At 50.9% G+C, this 17,746-nt stretch overlaps 1 protein-coding gene across 1 annotated transcript in view; it reads left to right on the forward strand.

Annotated features, from left to right (window-relative positions):
* The window catches only part of JAKMIP1 (janus kinase and microtubule interacting protein 1), a 173,207-nt gene extending 155,924 nt beyond the window's left edge, over window positions 1-17,283 (forward strand). The window contains exons 17-20 of the mRNA XM_002814560.5: window positions 3,472-3,540; window positions 4,976-5,053; window positions 8,681-8,884; window positions 16,964-17,283. Of these exons, the coding sequence (XP_002814606.5) occupies window positions 3,472-3,540; window positions 4,976-5,053; window positions 8,681-8,884; window positions 16,964-17,104 (492 nt within the window). The 3' untranslated portion in view covers window positions 17,105-17,283. The remainder of the gene's footprint in view (window positions 1-3,471; window positions 3,541-4,975; window positions 5,054-8,680; window positions 8,885-16,963) is intronic.
* Window positions 17,284-17,746: the final 463 nt, after the last annotated feature.

Genomic DNA, 17,746 nt, shown 5'->3' on the forward strand with positions numbered 1-17,746 from the left:
CTCCATGTTGGCCAGGCTGGTCTCAAACTCCTGACCTCAAGTGATCTACCCACCTTGGCCTCCCAAAGTGCTGGGATTACAGGTATGAGACACCTCACCCGGCCTCGAAGCCAATTTCTTAGTGTGTAGGTGAAGTGCAACCTGAAGGAATGTCCTGTGATGTGCCTGTGTTGATTTCGCTGCAAACAGCATCTGGCCCTGGGCATGTGCTTTCCTCATCTCCGCCCACTGAGGCCCTGCCCAGTTATCAGGGCACAGGCATCCGTCCTGGTGCCCATCAGCCCCACTCCAGTTAGCCACGTATAGGATCAGGGCAAGGTCTCACTCACCTCGGCACATGGCACGTGCCCCGCAGAGAAACTGAACCATGAGATGTTGGAGGGTTTATAAATCATAGCAGTCATATCTCTTCTCCCTCAAGTTCAAAGTGGACTGAGAAAAAGACACCGGCCTCAGCCAGGTGGGAATGTCTTAAAGGCCGTGTTCTCACTAGTAATGATGGATAGGAGAATGAGGCATAGGTCTGAGCCATAGTCTGACTTTCTAATAGTTGGCCCTGAGTCGAAGCCTTGGGACCATCCCCAAAGGGAGAGGGGAGAGATGAGCCCCACCAGTTGCAGGGGATCCAGGCTCTGCACCTGAGGGGCCCTGGGAGTCGGGGCGCAGAGAGCGGCTCCACCCTGCAGCAGGCCGCCCCCATGAGGCTGCTCAGTTCCTCATCAGCACCTCCCTGTGGGTGGACTCACTTCTCCTTCCCAGCCCGAGACCCCCTCTCCTGGGGCTGGAGCAGAACCATGAACATTGTTTCTCCCAGGAGTGACTGAGGGTCCACAGCTATCTGGCCAAACTCATTGATATTAAATTTCTGATCTCACGTGGTCGGGGGTCCTCATGGCCAGCTCTCTCTGCTCTCATATTCTCTCCCCGTTGCTGAAGAAGTCTCGTTAAATTTATTTTTTATATGCAATTTTTTAAACGACAGCAACAACAAAGCTCAACACTGTGTTCTGCAGAAACCGTTCTGAGAGCAGCATGTTGTAATCATCCAAGCCTGGATTTCCCATTTTAATTTTATTCATTTTATGACTGCTTGCATGAGGATATTAAAAATGAAATACCTGTAACTCCCCATCCAAAATATGCTTATCTGTTTCTAAGAAACCACGCATCTTGTCTGAGTCTTGTTTGAGGAAGTGCTGGCCACGGTGGCTGGCACAGGGTGCTGGGTGCTGCCACCATGGCTGGCATGGGAGCCCGTACTGGGGGCTGAGCTCACTGTGACATTAGGGAGGGAGTTCTGTGACAGGAGCTGATCAGTTCTAGTCCCCTCTGTATGGACAGCACGCACCACACCAACCTGCACAGCCTCAATTCTCCTTCATTCAACAGAAGTTTATTAGGCCCCTGCTTGTATCAAGCCCTGTGCCAGGCAAGGAAGTCCAACAGGAGGCAAATGTGGTCCCCACCTTCAAGGGGGGCAGCGGGGTTAGGGGTGAAACAGACAACAGTGCTTGTCAGGTGAGTGCTATGACCAGGCATTCACAGGATGACTGACATGGGCACCATGGAGGTTAGCTGACCCCATGGACTCAAGCAGGGTAGGCTTCCTGGATGAGGTGACAGCTAGCTCAGGGCCTGAAGACTGAGTGATGCTAGCTCGTTAAAGGCCTGGGGCTGAGGCTGGGGCCAGGAGAGGTAGGGACAGCACATGGAAAGGCTGGGCATGTTCAAGGAGCTCTGTGTAGTTAGGATGACCAGGGCCCGGGATTTCAGTGGGGACAGGAGAGTGCTGACTGATGAGGCTGTGAGCATCACAGGGGCCACCCCAGGCTGGGGCCTTGCCAGTGTTGCTGGGGGTGCCGGGATGTCTTTGGAGGTCTCTGAGCAGAATAGGGATGTTCCATGAGGCCATGTGTGTTTTTTAGGGAACTTGCTGGCTGTGAGCAGAAAGGGATTTGGGGTGTGTGGGGAGGATTCAGATATGAACCTGGAAGCTGAAAGGGGAATGGGGGGTTGGCGATGGAGAGGAAGTGCCGTGGGTGGATTTGAGAACCAGAAGGAGGCAAAGCCAGTATGTTGGAAGTGGATGGAAGGAAGGAGGGGGCACTCTTCCCCATCAGGGGTCCTGGCAGGCCCTGGAGATGCCTTGAGGCTTGGGAGTGGAGGTGTGCAGGAGGCAGCAGCATACAGGGCGTGGTGGGGCAGATCTGGGTATGAGACATTTCAGAGAGGGTAGGGAGGGTGGATCCCGGGGGAGGGCAGAGTAAGGTGTAGAAGGCCGAGGGCAGGGCTCCAGGACCTCACGAGTGCAGGGTGACCTGGCGAGGGTGACCAGCTGCCGCCAGAGGAGGGGGAAAGCAAGGAGTACAAGGAAGCTGGGGGAGCCTGGGGTCGGGAAAGGGGGCTTTCTGCAGCCAGGGCCTGGAGTCAGGAAAGGGGGCGCTCCACAGCCGGGATCTGGTGTCAGGAAAAGCACTCTACAGCGGGGCCTGGGGTCAGGAAAGAGGGCGCTCCGCAGCTGGGGCCTGGCAGTGGGAAGCCATCCGACAGCCTTAGCAATGAGGAGGTCAATGGTGTTGTCAAACCCGGACACCCTTCGGTGCCTTGATGTCCCCGCAGCCCTCCCCCACAGGGCAGCCACCCTGTGCTGGCCTGGACTTCCTCCCGTTTTAGGGGCTCCTTGTAGAGGCACATCCACGTATGACACCTGCCTCCATGCTCACCCCCAGCCCAGACCCCAGAGGGAACGTGGACAGAGCTCCCACTCCCTTACCTGCTGCTCAGGTGCACGCCCCGCCTGTTCACCCCGTACTCTCCGTGCCTGCGCCCTCATGTCCTGGCATGAACCCTGCTTTCATGCTCCTACACTCCCTACCCTGTGTGTGATTCCATCTCCTCTCATGGTAGCACCAGGCACTCTGGGCTGCTCCAACTCACGTTGCTGGAGGGATGAGGGCAGTGGCTTTGGCATCCTCCAGGCTGGGTTCCAAATCTCCATTCTGCACCCGTGTGACCTTGGACAAGTTACTTAACTCAGCCTCCATGTCTTTACCTGCAAAATGGGGGTGACGCTGCCTACTGCTTGGGGTGGTCATAAGAGAGTCAGATGAGGTCTCCTGCGTGAAGCATCAGCACAGAGCAGGCACTCAGTGACATCAGCTACACCACACCACATCCTCTGTTGCACACACTCGCAGCCTCCCACACTTGGGTCCACCCAGGCTCTGAATCCAGCTTCCACACCACGTACATGTCGCACTCACACCTATGACCTCCTGCACATACAGGCTGGACCATGCACACACAACCACACCATCCACAGGTCAGGCATGTGTGTGCTGTGACCTGACCCATTCCTAAGCACACTCTGAGGAAGCCGATCTATGAAATTCATACACCTGTGAAATTCCACAGCCCCTTGGGTTCTGACTCTCACTTTGCTGCACCCCTCCTGTCCCTGCTGTTTTCTAGTGGCTGAAGCAAATAGAGGGGACCGAGGCCGCCCTGACCCAGAAGATGCTGGACCTGGAGAAGGAGAAGGTAAAAGATTCGACTGCCTGGGGTGGGGGAGAGGGTTCAAAAAGCTCAGAGAGGTCGATTTGCAGGAAGGCTTTGCATGTGTTTTCCTAGTGATTTGCATGTATTTCTCAATTTTGTTTTTGCCCCGGTGGTTGTTCTAAGTAATTGTCACCCATTTACTTACTCTTTCACTCGCTCAATTACTCATCGAATACATATTTTCAGAGCCTCTGCTGTGTCCCAGGTGCTATGCCAGGATTAGAGGCTTAGTAATGAATAAGTGGGGTCCCTGCCACCAGGAGCAAGCTCCTGCAGGGTCATGCATTCGTGAGCTCACGTGAATGCAGCATGAGGATGTTAGGAGAGACACAGCCCAGATATGGAAATGCTGGCGCAGTGACTCTAGGGACACACGGGCAGGGCTCAAATCTTTCCTGGCCATGAAAGCTTGGGAAACTGGACTTTAGTTTTCTCATCGATGAATGGGAAATTCCAGTCTGTGCTTTGCTGGGTTGTGGGATGAGAAATGCTACATACATAACCAGGGTTGCACTGTGCTTGGCACCTTGGGAACCTGATAAACAGTGGTGGTGGTTATTCACTGGGACTATGGATGTATGGGGAGCCTGGGGAGGACAGAGAAGGCTTCCCAAAAGACGTGGTTCTTGAGTAGTCAAAGGCCAATTCGAGTTCTCCAAGGAGAAATGGAAATGGGAGGAGAAGGAGGAAGGTGGAAGGACTACTGTGGCCTAGGAGCAGTGTGTGGTGTGGCAAGAGCCCTGACTGGTGCCAGAAGGCCTGGGTTTCTACTCCCACCTCTGCCATCACTGAACTGTGGCATCTAAGGCAAGGCTCTGGTCCTCCTTGGCTCTCTCCTTCCTTGTCTATAAAAGGAAGTGGCTACAGGAGATGAATTCTAACCCCGAAACCCTCAAATCAGTCATAAAAGGAGATTTGCACTCTGGAGAGATCATGCTTGCAGGGTCTTAGAGAGTGACCCAGGTATGTGGGAGGCAGGGAGAAGTGTGCTCAGTGAGACCAATCGGGAGGTGGGTGATGCAATTCAGGCAGGAAGGAAGAGCCACATCTGAGAACCACGAAGACAGTCTTCAGGGGCCACTAGGACGTAGCAGGAGGAACCTAGAAGGACTCCTGTGACTTGCGCCTTGGTTTGAAGTGGTTCCCTTCTTTACAGTCAGGTACCCAAGAGGCAGGGAAGCAGGAGGAATGGGATAGTCTTCACCAAGGATCCAGGTGTGGCTGTCAAGGGTGCCCCAGGTCAGTGAGGCTCCTGCTGGGTGGTTCACGTGGGGGCAAATGGGGAAGACCACCAAGTCCCTTCTCATCTGAGTGCCCCCAATTCGGTGAGACTGCCACTCTCTAGCAAACCGGCTCTGAAGCTGTCATGGATTCCTGTTCTGACGCTGGTCCCTGATGGCGCCTCCCTCTTTCTCAGGACCTGTTCAGCAGGCAGAAGGGCTACCTGGAAGAGGAGCTCGACTACCGGAAGCAAGCCCTTGACCAGGCTTACCTGGTAGGACCAGAAGTGGGTTTGACACTTTGGCTTCTTAGACTCCACATTAGAGGCTGCTTTTTCCTCTGGGGCTGAAACTGCATTTAGAGCGCTCCCCAGTGCCAAACAGGAGCGATAAAAATGCCATCTCCATCTTGTGACTGGAATGACTGTACAGATTGTCCCTTTTTCCAAATCAATCGTGATTTTCAAAAATATTCAAAGTTACTTTAATGGTTTTCTTAGACATGCTTCTTAAATTCTAGTAATCATTTGCGATGAATGAGAAGAAACTATATTTCTTATATCTTTGATTTTACTTAAATATTTAGACTTAAAGTCCCAAAGCAAGTTTTCCTATAAATAGGAAAAAGAGATGATCACAAAGGAATGCAGAGGTAAAGCAATTAGATGAAGCCAGGTGATTTTCAGAACCAAAGGGACGAGGTATAAGGTCGGATGCAATATTGCATTTGGGTTACAAAATTGGTTCTGGGTATCCTGGTGATTAAAGTACAGTGGGATGATGTTCAGCCTCCTGTGTCCTCACACTCAAAGCTAAGTGCTCCTGGCACTGAGATAAATTCTCCTTGGGGGTGACAGGGAGTTGAGTAAGATCATAGAAACTTGTCCCTGCAGGAGAGAGAATTGAGTTCAATGTCATTCCTTGTAGGAAGAAGCTAGTGTGGTACAGAGTCTTGAGCAAATCTCTGCCCTGATCATTTGTAGTTAAAATCATTTTACAAAAATGGGTTTGCACCTACAAAATGCAGAACCAATCAGTAAAAAAAATGACTTTAAAACTCTACTTCCCATGACAGGCTCCAGGAAGACAGAGAGCAGGTAGTCTGGGCTTAGCTCAAATGTACAGGAGATTTAGACGTGAAGGCCGGTGCAACTAGCTATGACCCTTGGCCCTTCCTGTTGAGGCTGTGAGGCTTGAATCCCTTGAGACTAGGAGCAGGAGATGTAGAAGATCAGAATGAACTAAGCCTTATCAAGACACAGCATTTCCCTCTGGGCTGTTGTTTCTGGTTATACGACGTTTCAGTAGTGTTGAGGGCAACTAACGAATGGAGACATTCTCCATTCGTGTTTTGGTCCAGGCTTGGTCCTTTTGAAAACACCCTGCAGGCTGGGCCATCCCCGTCATGCATCCCTGTTCTTCCCTAGTGTTTCCCAAAAAAACTCCAAGGAATGTGATTTTAGATGGAACTTAGGGTTCCACAAAGCGTAGTGCAATAGAGTAAGTTGGAAAACTCTGAAGGACTTCTTGGGGTCTTAGCATGCTAAAGGGTGAGTTGAGGCTCCGAGAGGAATGTAAGCAAGTGGTGTGCCAAGTTCAGTGGATCACTGGACCTTTTTTCAAGGGATATCTTGCAGAACTGGCATTTCCCAAAATGCACTTCGGAACACCTTGGGGTCCACCCTTCCTTTGTCTAAGCACCAACTCAGGAAGGTCTGAGAGGCCCCTCAGAATGCTGAATCTGCAGAAGTGGCCCCTGCATGCTGGTTCTGCCACCATATAGAAGCTACCTTCACACCTGGAGTATTTGAAAGCCTGCCGTGGGCACTGTGCTCCCAGTGGGATTTCAGTCGCATGGGTAGACAGGAGTTCTGATGCAGCCCTGGATTCTCATGAACAGTCAGGAAGTGAAATGCTCTGAGAGGGTGGCAGGGCCATGTGTCCATGCTGGGGCCAGGAGAGCAGGTGCCAGATGCAAGCCTGTGTCCCTTTGTCACTGAGCTGAGTGAGGCGGGGCAGGCCCGCAATGGGATTTCCAGAATCGAGTGGTGCGTTTCCATCTGGAAACTGACCACGCAGGGGTCTCCTGGGAGCTCGGCTGCTGAGTAGAGAAGGGGTGAGCCTGCAGGCACCAGCAAGCTCTGCTCCATGTGGAGCCCACCTGGGGGCCCCACAGCTCTGCCGTGGAACAGATTCCAGCCTTCTAGTTCCCCAGGGGCAACTGTTGGGGTGGGCAGAGCTGAAGGTGATCATCTTTGTTGGTTAAAATCAGTCTGGCCCGATGGGCCTGGATCCCAGCAGGAGAAGCCAGAGGAGACTTGAAGAGCAAGTGACCTGATGGTGATGGAGGGCTACTGGGTTAGCCTCTGCCTTGGTGATGGAGGGCTACCGGTTAGCCTCTGCCTCGGTGATGGAGGGCTACCGGTTAGCCTCTGCCTCGGTGATGGAGGGATACCGGTTAGCCTCTGCCTCAGTGAAGGAGGGCTACTGGGTTAGCCTCTGCCTCGGTGACGGAGGACTATTGGGTTAGCCTCTGCCTCAGTGATGGAGGGCTACTGGGTTAACCTCTGCCTCGGTGATGGAGGGATACTGGTTAGCCTCTGCCTTGGTGATGGAGGGCTACTGGGTTAGCCTCTGCCTCAGTGACGGAGGGCTATTGGGTTAGCCTCTGCCTCGGTGATGGAGGGCTACTGGGTTAACCTCTGCCTCGGTGATGAAGGGCTACCGGGTTAACCTCTGCCTTGGTGATGAAGGGCTACCGGGTTAGCCTCTGCCTCGGTGATGGAGGGCTACTGGTTAGCCTCTGCCTCGGTGATGGAGGGCTACTGGGTTAACCTCTGCCTTGGTGATGAAGGGCTACCAGGTTAACCTCTGCCTCGGTGATGAAGGGCTACTGGTTAGCCTCTGCCTCGGTGATGGGGGGCTACTGGGTTAACCTCTGACTCAGTGATGGAGGGCTACCCGTTAGCCTCTGCCTCGGTGATGGAGGGCTACTGGGTTAACCTCTGCCTTGGTGATGAAGGGCTACCAGGTTAACCTCTGCCTCGGTGATGAAGGGCTACCAGTTAGCCTCTGCCTCAGTGATGGAGGGCTAATTGTTAACCTCTGCCTCAGTGCCATGTTTCTATTGAAACTCATGGTTCCTCTATACCACCTGTAGTTTCTTTGGGAGAGAAGTAGCTGCTCCTTAGTAAGGAATGTGGGTGGGGATTTAGGAAGGCAGAAAAGAAGGTAATTTTCTTTTGTCCTTAGACATTCCCATAAGATAGCTATATTTAAGTGTCGTGCTGTGAAAAGGAGTAACATCCTGTAATGATGACAACTCAGCTTTCACAAGGATCCCTAGTTGGTCACTAATGTCTCATTCAGCTTTGCCAAAAAGGGTGTCTTGCTTTTGTTGGGGGTTAGGGGCAATTAAAACATTGCCACTATTTGCTTTGGGCTAGAGTTGCATTCTTAAGGCAGCTGAAAACCAAACGTGTGCAAATCCAGACATATTTTCCCATTGGCACCCATTAGAAAAGAGGAGATTTGTTTCCAAGGTGAGGAGAGCCAATTGGAAACCAAGGATGACATAAAACCCAGGTGAATTGCACCTCTGTTTGAGTCATGCATTTTAAGGGAATGTTATGATTACTTTTTCTTCTTGCCCTTGTCCCCTCTTGTGCATAGTAGGGGCATCTGGGTTGAATAGAGTAAAAAATGACAAGTGCGCGGGGCTGAGTTGCTCCCTCACAGCCTGCTTCCCCAGGCACTGCTGGCCCTGTGCTTGGCCACAGCCAGTTGCCCCTCCCTGCCCAAAACCCCCCTCCCTGGCTCTGCCTCCACTGGCAGCAGCCTTCTGGTGGTTCCTGTCCACCTCCTTGTGACCTTCCTCTGTCTGTGTGATCTGGGGTCCTCAGAAAATCCAAGACCTGGAGGCCACACTGTACACAGCGCTGCAGCAGGAGCCGGGGCGGAGGGCCGGTGAGGCGCTGAGCGAGGGCCAGCGGGAGGACCTGCAGGCTGCTGTGGAAAAGGTGCGCAGGCAGATCCTCAGGCAGAGCCGCGAGTTCGACAGCCAGATCCTGCGGGAGCGCATGGAGCTGCTGCAGCAGGCCCAGCAGGTAGGCGGCAACAGCTGCCGTGCCCACAGCACCACCCCGGCACCCTTGTTGTCCTGTGTGCACCTTGGCACCCTGATGGGCCTCTGAGTGCCCCAGGCTCGTTCCAGGGAGAGTTGGTGGTAAAGCAAGTTTCCAAGAAGCAAGATTTCATAGATGCCTGTCATAACTCCCTGTGACGGGGCAAGACGTGGGGCACTTGGGCATTCTATAGAGCAAACGCTGAAACATTCATCCAAACCAAAGTGCCTTCTCCCTCGGCCCTCCTTCTCCAGCATCTGCACGCTGTTTCCAGGTCAGATGCTGGTTACAGGGAGGCATCTGCTGAACGGTTTGCTTTTTTGCTGCCTTTTGTGATGGCGGCTCATTGGAAGATTGGGCCTGGAAGCTGTACCAGTTGTAGGTCTGAAAACCTCAATGTCTTCCAAGGTTCGATGTTGCGTGTGAGTTTCATGTGCTACTGAGCACATGGGGAGCTGGGGGCTTCATGACTCCTGATTGACGAGGAAGGGAAAGAAGCAGCAGCATCATGCAGAGCATTTGTCGGGCGCTCACCGTGTGTCGGGTGGTGGCTCCCTGCACTGCAGATCCTTAATCTCATGGACCCTACGGGTAGGCACTATGACGTCCATTTTCCAGATGAGAGAACTGAGGCTCAGGGAGGTTAACTCGTGTGCTGAAGTTCACCTAGATAGTAAGTATCTAGATTACCAGTGGGGAGAGATGTCACAGAAGGAAAAAAGAAGGGGGATTCGGGCAGAGAGAGAGAGAGAGAAAGAGAAAGACAGAGAGAGAGAAAGAGGTTGACTTACTTTAAGAACTGCCTCATGCAACTGTAGATAAAGATCGGCAAGTTCACAATCTGGAGGGCAGGCCAGAGCCCCAGGGAAGAGTTGTTGTAGTTCAAGCCTGAAGGCCATCTGCTAGCAGCATGCCCCTCTCCTCGGGGAGCTCAGTCTTTTTGTCAAGGCCTTCAGGTGATTGAATGAACCACACACACAAATTATGGAGGCTCATCTGCTTTACTCAAAGTCTACTGATTTAGATGTTTATCTCATCTAAAAAAGACCTCCACAGAAACATCTAGTTTGTTTGTTTGTTTTTTGAAATGGAGTCTCACTTTATCACCCAGGCTGGAGTGCAGTGAGACGATCTCAGCTCCCTGCAACTTCCGCCTCCCGGGTCAAGCAATTCTCCTGCCTCAGCCACCTGAGTAGCTGTAATTACAGGCACCCGCCACCATACCCAGCTAATTTTTGTATTCTTAGTAGAGACAGGGTTTCTCCATGTTGGCCAGGCTGGTCTGAAACTCCTGACCTCAAGTGATCCACCCACCTAGGCCGCCCAAAGTGCTGTGATTATAGGTGTGAGCCACCGTGCCCAGCAACATCTAGAATATTTGACCAAATATCTGGGTACCATGGCCTAGCCAAGTTAACATAAAATCAATCATCATCACCATCAAAGGGAAAGGGCATTCTGGGCAGCAGAGCAGCATGGTGTGGTTCAGCTTAGGGCAGCAAAGAAGCTGAAAACACAGACACTGGGACCAGATGGCCAGGCTCTGAACTCTGGCTCTCCAACTTAGTTGTGTGGCCTTGGACAAATTACTTAACCTCTCTGGGCCTCACTGTCTTCCTCATGGGGATGATGACAATGCCTGTCTCATTGGGGCACGGTAAGGTTTAGATAATTATTACTTGTAAACTGCTCTCAGTAAGTGCAGACCACTATGGATTCTTGCTGAGTGTAGACTGTGGGTGGAGGTAGCGGGAGCAGATGAGGAGTTAGGAGCCAGGTGCCGGCTTGTCTCTAAGGCCAAGCACTGTACCTACTTTTCAGGACTTGCTCACTGAGTGTGCAGTTGTGTTCAGGAGATCCAGCTCAAAGAACAAAGTGACATTTGTGTGTTTGAGCCAAAAAAAAAAAAAAAAAAATCGTTACCCCACTCAAGGATTCAAATCTCATGGAATGTGCTGCTTTTGGTGGTCTAAGTCTGAAATGTATGACAGGTTAGAAAGGACACCGTAAAGATACAGGGCAATGCCACATTCCACTGTGACTCCCGGAAAAGCCCCCATGCTGCAGATGCTGAGAAATGAACCCAGGATCTGGGTGATTTTTTAAAAAGCCAAAAAGCAAGCCATGGCAGTGTCTGCCTGCTGGGCAGTGGAGGACAAGCATCCTTTAAAGAAAAGAGTCATTTAAAATGCAAGTGTTTTGTGGTGTTTCTATAAGATCATATGGGACAAATCACTTCCTTTTACCAAACTGTGTAGTCAATTGCATGGAGAAGCTTGAACAGTAGTTTAACCAGGGTTGGTATTGCTTTTCCTTTATCTTTGGATCATTTTCAAATTAGGTGAGAATTCTGCTGAAAGTAATTAGTAGACACTCCTTTCTCCCACTGAATATTGAAACTTCCCTGAGCTCAGTTTTATTAAAATACAGTGATACGTACATATAAGCTGAAGTCAATACATTTATTCAACAATACATTGCTCTGAGGCTTTAATGAGATAAGATATGCAATCAATTCACCTGGTACATAGTAGGTGTTCGATGAAAGAGGACTCTCTTTATGTCATAACGCATGGATGTCAATACCCAAGGTAGCGTGCTGCCTCCTGGCCACTCAGTGTGGTTCATGGACCAGGGACATTGGCATGATGCTGAGGCCTGCTGGAAATGCAGGATCTCAGGCCCTGTCCCAGGCCTATGGAATCATATGCCACATTTAAGAAGATCCCATGGTGATTTCTGTGCAACTTCAAGTTGTCAAACCTTAGTCTTATAGATGCGTGGCTGTGAGTTCTAGGGGGATGTAAGGGTCTTGTTACTTTTTTGGTTTAGTAGGAAAATGAGTTCTTATTCCTTCCCTTCCCCATCACCCTGTCTCCCTCCTCTAGCACACCAGGCAGCAGAATCCAGGGCAAAGGGTTCTACCTCCTCCCTGCTTTGAGTTCAGCTCCAGAACTGTCAGCAAGGCTTAACTTTTGCTGGCCTCAGCTTCTTCATCTGTACTATATGGATAGTTCTGAGCGGCTGCACCTCCGGGCATTGCCTTGAGGCTCCCGGTGTGGTTCTGCAGGTGAAAAAGCTTGGCCAAACTCTCCCAGTGTAACTGATGATGCCATGATATGTGCTGACTCTCTCTCCCCTTCCCCGCGGAGTGTTGCATGTGTGTAGTAGCAACAGGAGCCCGGAGCCCCCAGCCAGTAGCCTGGAACCTTCATAAAAGAGGTGCAGACTTAGCAGCGCATCTGTTTTACTGGATGCTTCCTTTAACAGGTCTTCCTGGAAGTGGGTGGTCTAGGTATGACTCCCAGGCAGAGGGGAGACTTTCCAGCCAGCCCAGTGGCCACATGGTGCTGGGGAAATGAGACGCTGCTGCTTCTGGCTTCCATTCAACAACTATGTGTAGAGCACCCACCCCATGCCAGGCACAGTTCTGGCTGTTGGGAGTGGAACAGTGGACAAAGTCCTGCTTCCGTGGAGAGAATGTTCTTAGATTCTAGGGAAGGGAAACAAGCAAGACTCGAATAAATACTGAGGATGTCAGAAACAGGCAGAGGCTGAAATGGTGCAAGGAGGTGAGCCGGGCAGCCACCTGGCAGAGAGAACAGCAAGTACAAAGTCCCTGAGGTGGGAACAGTTGATTGTGGTTGAGGAAATGCTTTATGTTTTCTAACAGCTGCAATTTTCAAAAGTACTGCCCTGTATATAGGATTTTACAGAGAAACCACCACCCTGGAACAGTGGTTTTAATGAGCCTCATTAAAACATCTGTTTGAAAACAGGTGTTTGGCTACCTAATTAAGTCTTCAAACCAGCTTAAACAGATGGAGAGATGAAGGCACAGAGACAAAACAGCTGGATGAAGGTCAGCTAGCCACAAAGTGACCCTTCCAGGCCAGGCCCATCCTGAATCCACTGCCAGAGGCCTGGTCTTCGCACTGCATGATCCCCTGAGGGTTCACTATTGATGTTTTGTGATTCTTTGCTAGTTGCTATCATTTGATAGTCTCCAGAAATCTGGTATTTTCAAAAGAGTATTGCAAAACCTACATTTTTTTTTCCAAAGAGAAGGAATTCAAACCTGCATTACAGTGATTTTTTTCCCGTCCAGGAACATAAAAATTAATGTTTTAAAGTTTATATATGGAAAGCTATAGATGCAGCATTAGGAGCCATAGGCTCTCGGGTCAGACAGGTTTTTATTCAAATCCTGCCCCTAGTTATGGTGTAACCTGAGGAAAGTTAGTTCACCTCTGTGAGCCTCAATTTTCTTGTCTGTAGAATGGGTACAATCAACGCACACAACTTGAAGTGTTGTGGTCAATGGAGAATTTATCTAAAGTGCTCACAAAGTAAGCATTCAATGAATATCAGCTAACATTTGCTGCACTTGGCTTTTCTAACCCAACCTAATCATTATCATGTCTTCTCTTACCTTTATATTCATAATAATCCCTAACACTCATGTATTCAACACGGGCGACACTGCATAATACAACCAGGTGCTCTGGCAACACTCACCCCACGTCTGATCTGGCCCAAGCACAGGCTGCCCGCTTCAACCATGGCCAGACCCTCCCAGTCTCCCAGTTTGCTGTGGACATTACCATTGTATTTCGCCTGGAATCTGGCCCACAGGGTGCAGTGATGTCCCCTGCCCGGCCCCAGCTGAAATTGGCATTTTCCAGCCCTGTTAACTAAGAGGAAAAGAGGATGTGAAAACATCCATTAGTGAATGGCACCTTTCCCAGCAGAATGATTCTGCACTTTTGTAAAAGGTTCTGCCTGAGTGAAGGTTGGAGTGAAGCCACTGGTGTAAATTCACTTTGTCCTGACCCTCTCTGAGGGTTCAGTAGCACTGGTTTCACTTCCTAGCCACAGTTGGCCTACAGAGACATCTGCTGGGACGATTCACGATGGCAATGCCCTCTCCATTGTCTCTTTCTCTGCGGAAGCCTTCCTAACACAGAGCACCACCACAGCACCTCCCCTGAGACCCTCACTGGCTCCCTGGTGCCCAGAGTACAAAGTCTGGGTTGCTTAGTCTAACCTTCGAAGCCCTCTAGGGCCCCTTCCAACCGCCACAGCTGCATTGTCCGCCTCTCTCAGAGCTGCCCCTGCTGGCCATCATGGAGCTGTGTTTGTTTTGTTTTGTTTTGTTTTGTTTTGTTTTGTGTTGTGTTGTTCTAACATTCGTGTACCAAGCACTGTTCTAGGTGCTGTGGCAATATTCCAGCCCAGGGAGGCAGACTGGGGCTGACCCACAGAAGGGGCTCAATAGACATTGGTTGAATGAAGCTCACACGAGTCCTTTGAGGACAGGTCATTGATGTCATTTTTCACAGGGGAGGAGAGTGAGACTCAGAGAAGGTAAGCAACTTGTCCAAGGTCATACAGCCAGGAAGCAACAGAGCTCAACTGTGAACCCAGGTCATCAGATGAGGAAACTCTTACCTACTGCTCTTTCTGGCCTCCCACACTCTGATGAGAGACTGTTTCCTAAGCGTGAATATCAAGAAAGATTAGAATGAGAGCCAGGTTGTCAGGCTGATTTTCAAAGCCCAGAAGTTGTTCCTGGGGGATTCTCAGAAGTTCTCTGGAAGCTGTAAAGCCAGACATTAGATTACAAAGCATTGTCCTACAGGTCCCATTTCACCCTTGGTGTCACGGGGTCCCACACAGATATTACAGCAGAGGGGTCCAGACACAGAGAGATCATGTCACTCACCCATAGCCCAACAGCTGCTACATTTGGGGCCCAGAATTCAAGCCAGGTTCAGGCCGCACGCCCTGCTTACTCAGCAGCTCTCGGCCACCCTGCATGTGAGGGGGTTGCCAGGAAACTCTTGCCACTACCAGACTGAGGTCACACCGTTCCCTTTGGGTGGGAGAGAGTAGAAAATTACCAGTTAAAAAAAATAACATATGGAGTGCTCAATGCCAAGCTCTGCTCTGAACACTTGGTACAAATTTGCTTGTTAAATCCTTTGATGTGGGCAGCACCCATCTATAGATAAGGACACCAAGCCTCAGGGAGGCAGAATAACTGTCCAAGGTCACAGATCTGAGAGAATCATCTTTTTTTCTGTCTCCTTCATGGAATCCATTCTGTTTGGCTGCTCCTGTGATCATCCTGAAATCAAAAGCTCATCATTTCCCTGCTCAGAACCCGTCACTGGCTCCCCATGGCAACCCCAAAGCTGTGAGCACCTCATCGGGACACGGGCCATTCCAGACCCTCTGAGCTCTGTCCCCGACCCCCCGCCTCAGGCCCCTTGGCCTCCTGCACATGCCGTTTCCTCCGCCTGGAATTCCTTTCCCCTCTTATGCATCTGGTGAACTATCGAAGGTCCCTGCTAGGTTCCACGTCTCTTCCAGCCCACGGCTCGATACCTCACCCCTCCTCACGCCTCTTTATTTATTTATTTATTGAGATGGAGTCTCTCTGTGTCACCCAGGTTGGAGTGCAATGGCGCGATCTCAGCTCACTGCAACCTCCACCTCCCAGGTTCAAGCAATTCTCCTGTCTCAGCCTCCCTACGGGAGCGCACCACCATGCCCAGCTCATTTTTATATTTTTAGTAGAGACATTTCACCATGTTGGTCAGGCTGGTCTTGAACTCCTGACCTCAGGTGATCCACCTGCCTCAGCCTCCAAAAGTGCTGGGATTACAGGCTTGAGCCACCGTGCCCAGCCCCTCTTGGTTTTCTTGATGGCGTTTGTATTCATCTGATGCCCCTTCTATTTATTTGTATGCTGCTATTGTCTGAACCGTAACTGGACTATAAGGGGAGAGACTTTGTCTTTCTCCCCAGGACCGAACAGGCCCAGGCATATGGAACCCTATTTACAGAGTGACTATATGTGCCCACAGTGGTGGTTCTCAAAGCAGGGGCCCCGGACTGTCTGCGTCCTCATCACCCGGGAGCTTGCTGGAGTGCAGCATTCACTCAGGTCCCACCCCAGCTGGGCTGAGGCAGAAGCTCTGTGGGTGGGGCCTGGCAATCTGCATTTGAGTAGGCTCTCTGGGTGATGCTGACACAGGCTGGAGAATCACTGCCCTACAGAATGTGAGATGGCTTCTCTGGGCCTGAATAAAGGCCTATGGTGACCCCATGTTTAATTTTTGCTGGCTGGAATCGTCCACCCTTCTGCCTCCCAGCATTGTCTCAGTGTACGAGGTCTCTATCCCGTTCAGGGCAGACAAGGGCCAGCAGTCCGCTGGGCAGAGTTGCCCCAGGGGTACCCACCTTGGTGGGACCCTCGATAGGATGGAAGCCCTGTGAGCACATGAAGATCTGGAAACAGGGGAATTCACCAGATTCCCTCGGTGGAGATGCTGTGTGGGATGGGAAGGAATGATCAGTAAACCACCTGGGGAATTAATTCTGCAGGTGCAGCGCCAAGGAGGGTAACTAAGAGTCCCGGTTGGCCCAGGACTGAGGGTTTTCCTGGGGCTCACACCAGGAAAGTCCTGGGCAAACCGGGTCTGTCGGTCACCCTGGTACCATGTGCTGAGTGGGGTTCTAAGAGGGCAGGTGGATGCTGGTGCAGTGGCTCCCACCAGCATTGACCTCCTCTGCCCTTCTCCCTCCCTCCCCCCTGCCCCCAGGCTGCAGTTAAATAAATCTTAGACAAGTACGTGACTTGGTGTCACATCCCACCCATGCCCTTTATTAGCTGCTCAGGGTGCCTACATGTTTTGATCCAGTCTCGATGTTTTATTTTTAAAAGATCGCCTCTTAAGAATGTGTACTGTGTAATTCTATTTCCACAAACTTCTAGAATAGGCACGATCCATTATTAGCGATAGAAGTCAGAACAGAATTCCTTTGCAGAGCTGGAATTGAGCCGGGGGACCAAGGCCTTCTGGGAGCTGGGATGCTCTCTGTCTTGCTTTGGGCGGTGGTGACACGGGCTTGTGCACATATCAGAGCTCATCAGGCTGCCCACAGTGTTTGTATCCTTTACAGCTTCTGTACTAGACCACAATAAAAAATAAAAACAGGGGTTTTAAACCTGGAAAACTTACTTTTTCTGACACATAACCTGGTGTATTTCAGAGAATCCGAGAACTGGAGGACAAACTGGAGTTTCAGAAGCGGCACCTGAAAGAACTGGAGGAAAAGGTAAGTGACTGCAGCTCAGACCGTCCCCAGGTTTCCTTCCATGAAATGTTAGTGCGGAATCATTTTATTTCATAACGTCCAAAGCATAGACTCTGTCTCCAGCCCTCTTTTCTCTGCCCTTCTTCCCCTAAATCAGCACCTCATGGAAATCGGTAGTTCCTCAAAATTCCTTTCTGGTAAAGGCATTTCCTTCTCAATGGCTGTCAAAAATTCTGCAGGCCGGGGCCAACTCTGTGTGTCTTTGTCACAAATGACTTTTCCCTGAATCCCTCCCCTGCTGTCTCACTAGGAAAGAGGTGAAGCACGTTAGCCCGATGAGGTCAGTGGCATCCCCCTAACCACAGACACAGGTTCTCCTCCATGGACTCATTCACTTTTTAAATACCTTCTATGTGCTCCAAACCAGTCACATGTTCTTGGAAGATGCAGCCTCTCCCATCCCAGAGGACGTGAGGCTGGCATCTCACTGGGCTTTGGGTATGTTCCACCAGCCCATTTACCGTGATGCCCATTTTATGGGTGTGGAAAGTGAGGCAGAGATAGATTAGGACACCTATCCATGGTCCCACAGTTAGGAAGGGAAGGCCGGGGTCTCCATGGACGTCATAGACATCCCATCCTGCCCCTCCATATGACATTGGTCCAGACAGACACATGAGTCTGGCTCAGGACACACACAAAGCAGTTTTATCATGGCATTGCCCTTCATCTTCTTCC

The sequence above is a fragment of the Pongo abelii genome, chromosome 3, assembly GCF_028885655.2.
Source record: "Pongo abelii isolate AG06213 chromosome 3, NHGRI_mPonAbe1-v2.0_pri, whole genome shotgun sequence".
NCBI classification, from domain to species: Eukaryota; Metazoa; Chordata; class Mammalia; order Primates; family Hominidae; genus Pongo; species Pongo abelii.